Source organism: Oryza brachyantha, chromosome 2 (assembly GCF_000231095.2).
Source record: "Oryza brachyantha chromosome 2, ObraRS2, whole genome shotgun sequence".
NCBI lineage: Eukaryota > Viridiplantae > Streptophyta > Magnoliopsida > Poales > Poaceae > Oryza > Oryza brachyantha.
Window position 1 is genome coordinate 11,664,774 of NC_023164.2, and position 10,932 is coordinate 11,675,705.

Sequence of the window (10,932 nt, forward strand, 5' to 3'; positions counted from 1 at the left end):
CTCATCAAACCCAGTACTCTATTCACCCCGGGAGTACCAAGATGTATCAGGACCTCAAAGAAAAGTTTTGGTGGGTTAGTATGAAGAAAGAAATTGCAGAATACGTCGCCTTGTGCGATGTTTGTCAACGAGTCAAAGCAAAACACCAAAGGCCAGCAGGATTGTTGCAACCTCTCCAGATTCCAGAATGGAAATGGGAAGAAATCGGGATGGATTTCATCACTGGTTTACCAAGGACCGCTGCTGGTCATGACTCGATTTGGGTAATTGTTGATCGATTGACAAAGGTCGCTCATTTCATACCAGTTCACACTACCTACTCGGGGAAAAGATTAGCCGAGATTTACTTGGCTAGGATCATGTGTTTACATGGAGTACCGAAGAAGATCGTTTCTGACCGTGGAAGCCAGTTTACTTCAAAGTTTTGGCAGAAGCTACAGGGAGAATTGGGAACCCGACTGAATTTCAGTACGGCTTATGACCCATAGACAGATGGTCAGACAGAGAGGGTAAATCAGATTCTTGAAGATATGCTCAGAGCTTGTGCTCTCGACTTTGGTAGAACTTGGGATAAGAATCTACCGTATGCAGAGTTCTCATACAACAACAGTTATCAAGTCAGTCTGTAGATGGCACCTTTTGAAGCATTGTATGGGCGAAAATGTCGTACACCCCTCTTCTGGGATCAAACAGGAGAACGTCAAGTTTTTGGGACTGAAGTTTTAAGCCAGGCGAAAGAAAAAGTCAGAATAATCCGTGAAAGGTTGAAAACAGCTCAAACCCGACAGAAGAGTTATGCAGATAATCGTCGAAGGGACTTAGCCTTCGAAGCAGGAGACTATGTGTACCTCCGCGTCACACCTTTGCGAGGAGTACACCGGTTTCAGACCAAAGGAAAATTGGCACCACGTTTCGTGGGACCATACCGGATAGTGGAACGCAGGGGAGAAGTTGCGTACCAGTTGGAACTCCCCGCTAACATGGCCGGAATCCATGACGTGTTCCATGTGTCGCAGCTCAAGAAGTGTCTCCGTGTGCCTGAGGAACAGACCAACTCCGAGCACATCGATCTACAGGAAGATCTAACGTATGTGGAGAAGCCAGCACGGATTCTAGAAACCAGTGAAAGGAAGACTCGGAACCGTGTGATCAGATTCTGCAGAGTTCAGTGGAGTTACCACTCAGAAGAAGAAGCGACATGGGAAAGAGAAGATGAGCTCAAGGCCGCCCATCCGCACCTCTTCGCCAGTGCCTCCGAATCTCGGGGTCGAGATTCCGTTTAAGGGGGGTAGGTTTGTCACACCCGGAGTTTCGTCCTAAGCCTAAATCGTAAAAAGAAATTCGTAAGCAACAATTGGCTTAATTAACTCAGGAGAAATCCCTCTAAAAGGAATTAATTCAATTAAATCGAGGCTCACAAATCGACTAACTGGATTCAAATTTAAATTGCAGAAGTATAAAATTTGGCCAAACAAATTAATTTAAAACTCGGCAAAAGTGGGGTTTTCCTTTTCCCTCCTTTTTCCTTTCTTTTTCCCTTCCTTCTCAAATTGGGCCGAAGTCCAATTTTCCTCCCTCTCTCTTTTTCCTTTTCTTTTTCTTTTTCTTTTTCTTCCCGGGCCGGCCCGGCCGAGCCGGCCCACTCCTCCTCGGCCAGCCCAGCCGCGCCGGCCTCCCTCCCCCTTCGCGCGCGCCCCGCCTGGGCCGTGGCTTCGGCCCAGCTCCCGCGCTCGCCGCGTCGTGAGTCCCGTCGCCTCCCTCCTCTCTCACGCGCCACTGACAGGTGGGGCCCACCTGTCAGTGACCGTTCCGCCCGCCCGCGCCCGCGCCGCGCCGGCCGATTCCGGACTCCGCGCCGTCGCCGCAACCGCCGCCGCCGCAACGGCCGCCGCCGAGACCGCGTCGTCGCCTACTCGGTCTCCAACCTCCGCCCGCCCTAGCCGGTGCCGCCACCCTATAAATCCCGAGCCGCCGTGCGCCGTCGCTCACTTTCCGTCGTCCGCTCGAGTCGCCGCCGCGCTGCTGCCTCTCGCCGCCGCCGCGCAACTTCGCCGTCGGACGCCTTCGCCGCTGTCCAGCCGCGTCATCAGCTCAGCGTCGCTGTCGCCGACCAGTCACTGTCCTCGTCGTCGCCGGTGAACCTCCCCGCGCCGCGCATTCCTCCGTCGTGTCGTCGCCGTCGCGCCCGGTCGCCTCGCCGCCGCCGATCGATCTTCGCCGCCACCGCCGATCTCCCGCTCCAACCCGCGTCGCCACCTTCGCCTCAATCTCGCCGACCCGTCCGCGCTCTCGCCGCCGCCGGTGAACATCCCCATCCTCCTCCCCTCTCTCTTCCCCTTTCCGGCCGACCGCCACCGAGTCGCGCGCCGTTGCCGGACGAGGCCGAAGCTCGCCGCTCCCGCCGGCCGCCGTGGTCGTCGTCGCCTCCGCGTCGCCGACGTCTGGCCGCCGTTGCTTGCGCCCGCGCGTGCCGCGCCGTTGCTGCTCGCCAGTCGCCGTTGCCGCTGTCCTTCCACCGTCGCCGTGCGTCGCCGCCTCGGCCGTCGTCGCCGTCGCGCCGTCGCCGTCGCGCCGCCGTCGCCGTGTGCCGCCGCCGCCGCGTCGCCCGCCGCTCCCGCCGGCCGCCGCCGTCCGCCCGAGCCACGCTCTGCTCCCCTCCTCTCTGTTCCCTCTCGCTGACAAGTGGGCCCCACCCGTCAGTCACCCCGCGTCCGCCTCCTCTCTCTCCTCCCGTGGGACCCGCCTGTCAGTCTCTCCCTCTCCCCTTCTCTCACCGACAGGTGGTCCCCACCTGTCAGCCGTCAGCTTCCTCTCTCCTCGCTGACGTCAGCAGCCCCATTAATTGCGCAATAATTGATTTAGGACTTTTCTGTTTAGCTAAAAAACCCAGAAAACTTCTAAAATTCATAAGTAAGTCATCTAGTCTCCGTTTAGGTCCATTCAAATTTCATTAAATTCATAAAATTGTCAAGAATCCATTAAAAATAGTTTCTTTTGCTGTTTCAGTAGAGTTTGTGCCTGTTTAATTTATTTTTGTGCTTTGTCGCTTAGATTCGGACCCCGCCGAAGAGCCGGTTTACTTCGAGATCGTCGCCGAAGTTCCCCAAGAGCTAGAGCAAGGCAAGTGACACTCATCCTTGAACATATTGAACCCATTATTGCAAATTCCCCCGCTTTAATAATTCAAATATGCATTGTTTTGATTAAAGTATTTCCTGTATTTATTTTCTTCGGGTAAACCTTATTATTATGCCGTTGTTTATCCAACTTTATTCATTGCTGGACCAGGGGTAACTTGATTAGAGTCAGGCCTAGGTTAATGCTTAGCCATGCTTAGAACAAATAGCTCATGGGATCACATATAATTATGTTTAGTTCTGAATAGCTGAGACATGGATTCACTACCCGGTTCGGGTTAATGTCAACTAAAATATTGATAGTGGTGGGCTGTGGGTGCATGGTTTTGAGAGTCGCACCCATGGCGATTAAGGACCGGTTCACGGGAAACCCTGGAAGTCATTAAGTGCTAACCACATGCCGAAATGGGTAAGGTGGGATTTGGAGCATGACTTCGAACTATTTGACGTACCCAGGCAAGGGTAGGCGTGATGGAGTATGGACGAGCAATCGTGGTGTAACGAAAGCTTCTCCTGCTTCCGGATCTACCAAGGCACAAGAGGGGACTGCCCGACTTGGTGTAAAGGAGGGGGTGAAACCTGAAGTGTGGTACGATTAAATAGGGAGGGTTGTGTAACGGGTCCTATCACGGTCTCCTTTCCGGTATGCCGTGGTGGTATGTCGGCGCACGTTCAAGTGTAGTGGAGTCGTGTCTTGTGGGTACAGTAGTACACCTCTGATCAGAGTATAAACTATTCGAATAGCCGTGCCCACGGTTAAGGGCGAACTCCCAGCTTCACTGTGATTAGTGAACCTTAATAACTTGAGTAAATTTTTTATCACTTGGGACTACTGCAACGTGGTGTAACGTTGAGTAGTGATTGGGCCTGTTGCAACGTGGTGTAACGTTGTACAGTGTTGTGGTACTTTACAACTGCTTATTTTATTTATGCTTTACTGTACTTAATTACCTTTATTCTTTAAGCTCTGTTATTTGTTTAAACTGCTGCTTTATCGCAACTAAGCCTAGCCTGTCCTTGTAAATCCCGTTGCATCATTTATTTTCCCCTTGTCCGTGTTACTTGTTGAGTACGGTGGTTTGTACTCAGCCTTGCTTAACTTTCCCAACCCAGAGCTAGAAGTCCGATGGAGGTGCCTCTCAGGAGTGAGCTGTTCCGCCGTCGAAGTGTTGCCTGTGGACTGGAGCCGTACCTGCTGGAGCTAGTCTACCTTTTTCTTTCCGCTGCATTTTCCGCTAGAATAAGTGTAATTTTCAGTTGTTTCTAAGAACGATGGTTATGTAATCAACATTGTCTTTTTGTGTACCCTGGCTGGTCCTGGACAGGGATTTAATACACAATTAAGTTCAGAAATTCGTGTGAGGAATTTCTGGGCGTGACATATGGGACAATCGCCCTTCTTCCTCGTGTACGGAGCAGAAGCAGTCCTACCCACCGAAATCAACCACGAATCTTTTGAGAAGATAGACGTGGCCACGATAGACCTGGCCAGGGAAGACGACCTCAACAGGTTTTGAGAAGATAGAGATATCGCGACCATCCAGTCGGCACGCTACCTGCAGGGACTCCGCTGATACTACAACAGGAATGTTCGCGGGCAAGCATTCCTAGTCGGAGACATGGTCTTACGCAAAGTACAGACCACAAAGGATCGACACAAGCTCTCCAATCTAGGAAGGGCCCTACGTTATAGCCGAGGTCACTCGGCCCGGTTCATACCGACTAAGGATGGAAGACGGAAGGCTGCTAGAGAATTGATGGAACATCGAACAACTATGTCCCTTCCATACATAGTCGATTTTGTTTTGTAATTTTTTCTTCTTAACCCTTGACTGCCCTCGCCGAGTGGTCCCCACTCGGAAGACCAGTCGGGGGCTACAATGTACTTTACCTCCGGGTTCCTTTTAACAAAGTCTGCTGCCAATGAGCTCTCTAACTGTCGGTTAAATCGAAGTCTGGATGCTGTGGCACATCCACTCGGCCACACCTCTCTCCCCACAAAACCGGGTAACACTATGCTAAGCTCCGCGCTGGCTAAGTCCGCTCGGGGGCTGCTGGGACAGGCACATGCCGAGAGGATATCTCTTCACGTGATGACGAAACACACCACAGCAAAAGACTCAAAAGCAAATAGATTAAATAAAATCACATTACAATCGTTCAGCCTAAATATGGCAAACTACTGCAAATTCTCCAACTTCTTTACAGGCCAAGGTCGTCTACGACCGACTCGGCGCCCTTCTACGCTTCATTGATGTACTTCACTGCTGTCTTCTCGTCGCAGTCAGCGGCAAACCGGTCGCAGATGGTGTTGACCTCCACTCGGGGATACAGCGACTTTACAATGGCGCTGGCGTGGTTGGATGCCAACTTCGTTGTCTCCCGCAGCTCAGCGCTGTGAGTCATAGGCATCTTCTCGAGCTGCTGGATCACCCCGTCTATACTGACCGACAAAGAGCCCTGCGCTAACAGCGGTGTCGCCTCGAGCACGTTAAGGGCAACCGTGATGAGCCGGTCCCGAGCCAACTCAGCTTCCTGGGTCATGGTCTTAGTAGCCTCCACCATGGATTTCGCCTGAGATTGTGCCTCTGCTAAGAAGGGCACGGGTCAGTCGACGATACGGAGGAAGAAGCGAAGGACGGAATAAAAAGAACTTACCCACGAGGTCGGCAACGGCGGTGTCCTTAGCTTTCTTGAGCCGAGAGCATTCGACTTCCAGCGCAGCCTTCAACGCCGACAGCTGGGAGCACTCGACTTCAAGCTCAGCCTTCACCGCTAGTAGCTTGGCGCACTCGGCTTGCAGCCCAGTGTTCACTTTCTTCAGCTCTCTCAAGGCTATATATTGATCTAGTAAAGGAAGATCACGATTAGTTACGAAGTGAAAGTGATAATCAAAGTCAAAACATCGCACCTTTGATCCAGGTGGTGCTGGACACTTGCTCTACACGGAGTCAGCTATCTCACCGTACAGGCGGCTCTCCATAGCTTTGGCACGCTCCAAGAGCTCGTCGCGATCCCGACGTAGGGCATCCATGTTCCCGAGCTACGGGTATAACGAGAGAAGGAAGTCATGCGCGCCTTGGATCGTGCCTTGGATCGTGCCTCGATTCCCTGAGCACCTTGACGTGAGCTAAGGAAGTCATGCGCGTGGGGTAACAACAAGGAAGCGTACCTTCATAAGCCTGACCGACTTCTCAATGTATCACTCGATCTTGGCGATGTCATTGGAGTCGTCCGACAAGTCGACCTTGACCTACTCGGTGCAACTTTCATGGGCCCTAGGAGGAGCTGCCCTCGGGGTCATCATCACGATTGGTGGAGCGAGCGCCTCAACATCCAGCCCGCGTTGCCTGTGGCCGGGAGCGCTACGCCGGGTCCCGGCCCTGTGGTTGGCACCGAGGCGATGGCCAGGACGATCGCAAGAGATGCTCTAACGACTGCCCCTGCAACGGGGTTAGCCGCTGGTGTGGGGGTCGTGCTCGAGGCAACTGGCGCAATGGCCGTCGGTGGGCCTGGGGTAAGAACCTCTCCAAAACCAGTCGGAGCAGCGGGGTCGATGTTGCTCGACTTCCTGGAAAGCGTGGCAATTTAGCAAGGATAAGCCACAAGACGATTATGGGCGAGGTAGCATTACCTTGGACCGGTTTTGAAAACCGGCTTCCTCATGCGCCTCGGGGCCGGCGGGCTTCGAGAGCGAGTCAGAGCTGGGGTGTCGTTGTCCTCTGGTGCTTCGGCTAGCCCGGCGTCGGGATCAAATGCCATCCTCTTGGCAGCGGGCTCATCAGTCGAGGCTTCCGACCTCCTCTTCAGCACGAGCGAAACCCGACTAGGAGGTAGGAGAAGAATTGGTGACGATCCTACACGAAAACCAGGCATCAAGATACACGAACGGGGGTAAACATCTTCCAAAACAGGAGACAAGTTTCCAAGGGCATGATTTCACTCACCGTAGGTGGAACGTTCCCAGCGTTGAACGGAGATGGAAAACCGGAGGCTATAGCTGGGATCAGGGTGTTGGGAGCAAATAGCTTGCGGGCTCGTGACCGGATATCCTATGTCGCAGTGTCTCCGTAGTCTCTTGAGTTGGGTCGTCACTTCCAGTGTAGTAGAAGGCAAGTCGGACCCGGTCCTTTAGAGGCTGGATCCAGCGACGAACGAAGTGCTTTGTCGCCCAAACGCCTGTCAGACCGGCGGTCTTTAGGTTCTCGATCAAATTGAGCAGCGAGTTGACTTGAGACATTTCCTCAGTCGTCGACAACAGTGACCATGACTCCTGAGCTACGGGGGCGTGGCCGACAAAGGGAGGAAGGGAGTCGGTCAGATTGGAACAGTAAAACCAGGTTGCGTGCCAACCTTTGAGAGAGGTCCTCATCGGCAAGGTATTCCGCCAACTCTTTGCTCTGGATCAGCCCCGCTCCCGACAGCACCAAAAGGTTGTCGTCGGAGATGATGGAGGCTTGCCAGGCATGCAGTGGCAGTTCCTTCTCGGAATCGGTTGGGGAAGCCATTTGCGGGGACCTCGGGCGAACGGGGAGGAGAGCGTGTATGCAACGAGAGGTGGAGGCGGTGGATCCGATGGCTAGGGTTACCGGGTGTGGGGATCGCGAGAGCAAATTGGGTCTACAATAATCAGTGCGGCGGAGAAGAAGATGAATAGTCAGGGTAACGGGAGGCTTAAATGGGCTGCCAATCGGCCTAACGGCTAGAAAATTCTGTTACTAGGCTAAGTATTGTTATATTCCCCTGCGGACAGAGCAGGCCAAAATTTTCGGTGCTGGCATAACGGATACCATGCTGTTTTTCAGTAACATTACGAGTTTTATGACGATTTTATGGAATTCGTAATTTCCTTCAAATCGGGAATCAATGGTACGCCTATGTTATGGGCCCATGGCCGCGCTCGGGAAGGCGTAGGTCGATATCGCCCATGGCACTTAATTGTGCTTCTTAGCCAGTGCCTAAACTTTGAGTAATCCCGAATACACTCGGTACTAATTACTCGGCTCTAACGGTTAGGCCAATCGGCGTGACCTACCCCACGGGCAGAATGTAGCCAAAGGCTGTATGTCCGGGGAAACACGGCACAAAATCATCTCCAAACCACTCGGGTCTGGAAGCACTACGAACAGTGCAGCTCGAGTCAGAAAGCCTTTTTGGGTAACAGTCCATAGATGACTATATGTTTAATTGTTACGCATTTAAGCATAGAGTCGAGGGCTACACATATTAGGTGCATCGAACTTTTCTTCCAATCGGAGCCCTCCACAGCCTCTACAATCATCCCAGAGTACTCGGAATCAATCGGGAAGCACTCGGGGAGCGCCTGAAAAGCACTCAGATAGTGTCAAGCATATAGCGCAGGGATACGCCTGATAATCAACAATCTGCATGGATGACGTGCACTGCTATGGACGACTCCGAGGGCTACTGTGGGATACCTATACCGGGGGTATCCGGAGACTACATGAATACGTACAGTCAATGGAGTACTAAATAGAAAGAAAAATATATCTGTATGGTGTCGGCTAGGAGTCTGGTATGTACAGGATTGCATGCCGTGTACTTCAGACCCGAGCCGTAACTGAACTAGGATAGATCTTAGTCCTGTTAGATTAGGACTCTATCATATCCGTAACCCTTTCCCCACTATATAAGGGGTACGGGATGCCCCCTTGAGGGCAACAGAGATTCATCTACGTAATACAATCGCCAAGGAGGAGTAAGATATTATCTCAGCACGCCGAGAGCCTGAATCTGGCTAAATCATCTCCCTCTTCATCTTAACCATCGAATTCCGAGCCCGATAGCCACCCTGTAAGTTTATTGCGGACATCAATCGTCGACAGTTGGCCTCACCTATAACAAGACATACTATTATTATCCATGATGGTCTCTGGTTGTGACCTTTTAGTGGGGACCTACAATTACCTCCGTCGTATGGAGAGGAGTACTTGTTATAGGTAAGACCGTTCCTATGACATGTCAAACCTCTCGGTCTCACTTACAATTGTTCCTTTCAGAACTAGTCAAATATGAGTCTATCTATGACGAGACAGAGACCCCCGCCTTGTCACAAGTAGACTATCATATTTGAAGAGGTCTAGTGCTTCTTTTGGCTTGCCTATGCCAAAATTATAAGGTGCTTCTACGTGTGATTTGTTCTGTTCACTCCCAACAGTTTAAGGAATTGACATGCGACAAAATTCATTAGAAATTAGACTTCATTAGCAATATGTCATGCATTGAAACTAGAGGTGATTTTGCTGGATTATATCCCAAATATAATTAAATATAAATGTAACAAAACCTCGCATAAAATTTAATGATTGAGATCACATTATATTCGTGCAAGAGATGGGAAACCTTATTCTCTTCCCTGAACCCCTCGTCTTCCAGCGCCGTTGTTTGGTAGCTTGTAAGACGTCGGGCACCTTTGAGAGGAAGCCTTGCAGTTTGACATAATGATGCACATAAAACGAGAAATACCATTAGCGTATGATTAATTAAGTAATAACTAATGTAATAATCTTGAAAAATTAATTAATTTTATTTTTATAAGCAACTTTCATATAAACATTTTTGCAAAAAAAACTACTATTATTTAGTAAGTTGGAAAGCATGCACATGAAAAAAAAAAAGATATTAGAGCCTGTTAGCCGCTTCGGACACACCCCCTCATCGCTCCTTGTAACTCCCCTTCTTTCCTGAATGAATGCCTTCTCCTCCCGGGCCAGCCGGACTCGTGGATGAAGTAGGATTATATTTGACTTGATCTTGTCAGCAAATTTTGATGTAAGTTGGCAACTCAATCGATCCTCGATCTCCATGGCCGGCCGGCGCTTCCCATAAGAGTATGGAATAAAAACAGCCGCGGTAGAAGACGAAAAACGGTACCTGCGCGCTCGACGACGAAACCACCCCACCAGCCGGACGGCACGCCTGCACCTGCGTACGAAGGAGGCCGCATGTGCGCGCCCGTGGGCCGTGGGGACTGCGGAGTCGCGCGCTTGACGAGGGCGGGGGCGGGGGCGCGGTTCGGATCTCGGCGCGTGGTGGGCGGGGGGTTCGAGTTGGCGTGCGGTCCCCAGCCCGCCGAACCTGGGCACGCGGACACCTGGTGGATTCGATTTCGCCCACCCCGCGCCCCCCCGTCTGCGGGAGACAATTCGCGCTTTCCGCGGGCGCGCCCGTGCGTGCGGTGCGAATGTGCGATCCGCCGATGCCCTCCCCCCATCTCGTTCCTTTTTTGAGGCTAGGCCGTTTTTCTCGTGTGCCCGCGCGGCGCGCATCGGATGGACAGACGGAGCAAGCGCAAGCACAGCAGCGTGTGCTGCGCCGTGCATGGGGCCGGGGGAAACCAGAGAACAACGCGGGCGAGATTAATTGACTGGATCGGATCGTTGGGGCAGTGCATGCAGCACACGCCTGTCTTCAGTCAGTGCTAGCTGTAGCTGCTACTTTGTGAGCTCGCTAGCGCGCTGTATCAGTCCGGGATGCATGTCAGCATGTGTACATATACTATAGTATAGAGCTTCTGTCAACATTTGCTTTGCAAGCTTACGTTGTATTGGTTGGGTTTGGATCGCATGAAACCCATTGACAATTAAATGACTTAGGGCGTCCGCAACAAGGCTAAGTCAGCTAGCTATTTAGTTGTATACGTCAGCATGTATCCTATGTGGAGGAAAGAGAATGCGCACAAAAAATCGAGCCAGCGATTCCCTCGTCGCTCATCTCGCACACGGAACGATGAGCTAAATCGTCGGCCTCTTCGTCATCTCCTAGCGATTTCGGT

The 10,932-nt window shown here is 51.9% G+C and overlaps 1 protein-coding gene and 1 long non-coding RNA gene across 2 annotated transcripts in view; both read right to left on the bottom strand.

The window, feature by feature from the left end:
* LOC121053575 overlaps positions 1-10,313 on the bottom strand; it is a 29,749-nt gene extending 19,436 nt beyond the window's left edge. The window contains exons 1-2 of the long non-coding RNA XR_005811153.1: positions 10,032-10,313; positions 9,501-9,582 (exon numbers count right to left, since the gene is read on the bottom strand). This is a non-coding gene — a long non-coding RNA (uncharacterized LOC121053575). The remainder of the gene's footprint in view (positions 1-9,500; positions 9,583-10,031) is intronic.
* Positions 5,263-6,418, bottom strand: LOC107305516. Its single transcript, XM_015843544.1, has 4 exons — positions 6,310-6,418; positions 6,102-6,248; positions 5,796-5,984; positions 5,263-5,725 (listed from the first exon to the last, which is right to left on the bottom strand). The coding sequence occupies exons 2-4, from the start codon at positions 6,169-6,171 to the stop codon at positions 5,379-5,381; spliced, it is 606 nt and encodes a 201-aa protein (XP_015699030.1). The 5' UTR covers positions 6,172-6,248; positions 6,310-6,418; the 3' UTR covers positions 5,263-5,378.
* Positions 10,314-10,932: the final 619 nt, after the last annotated feature.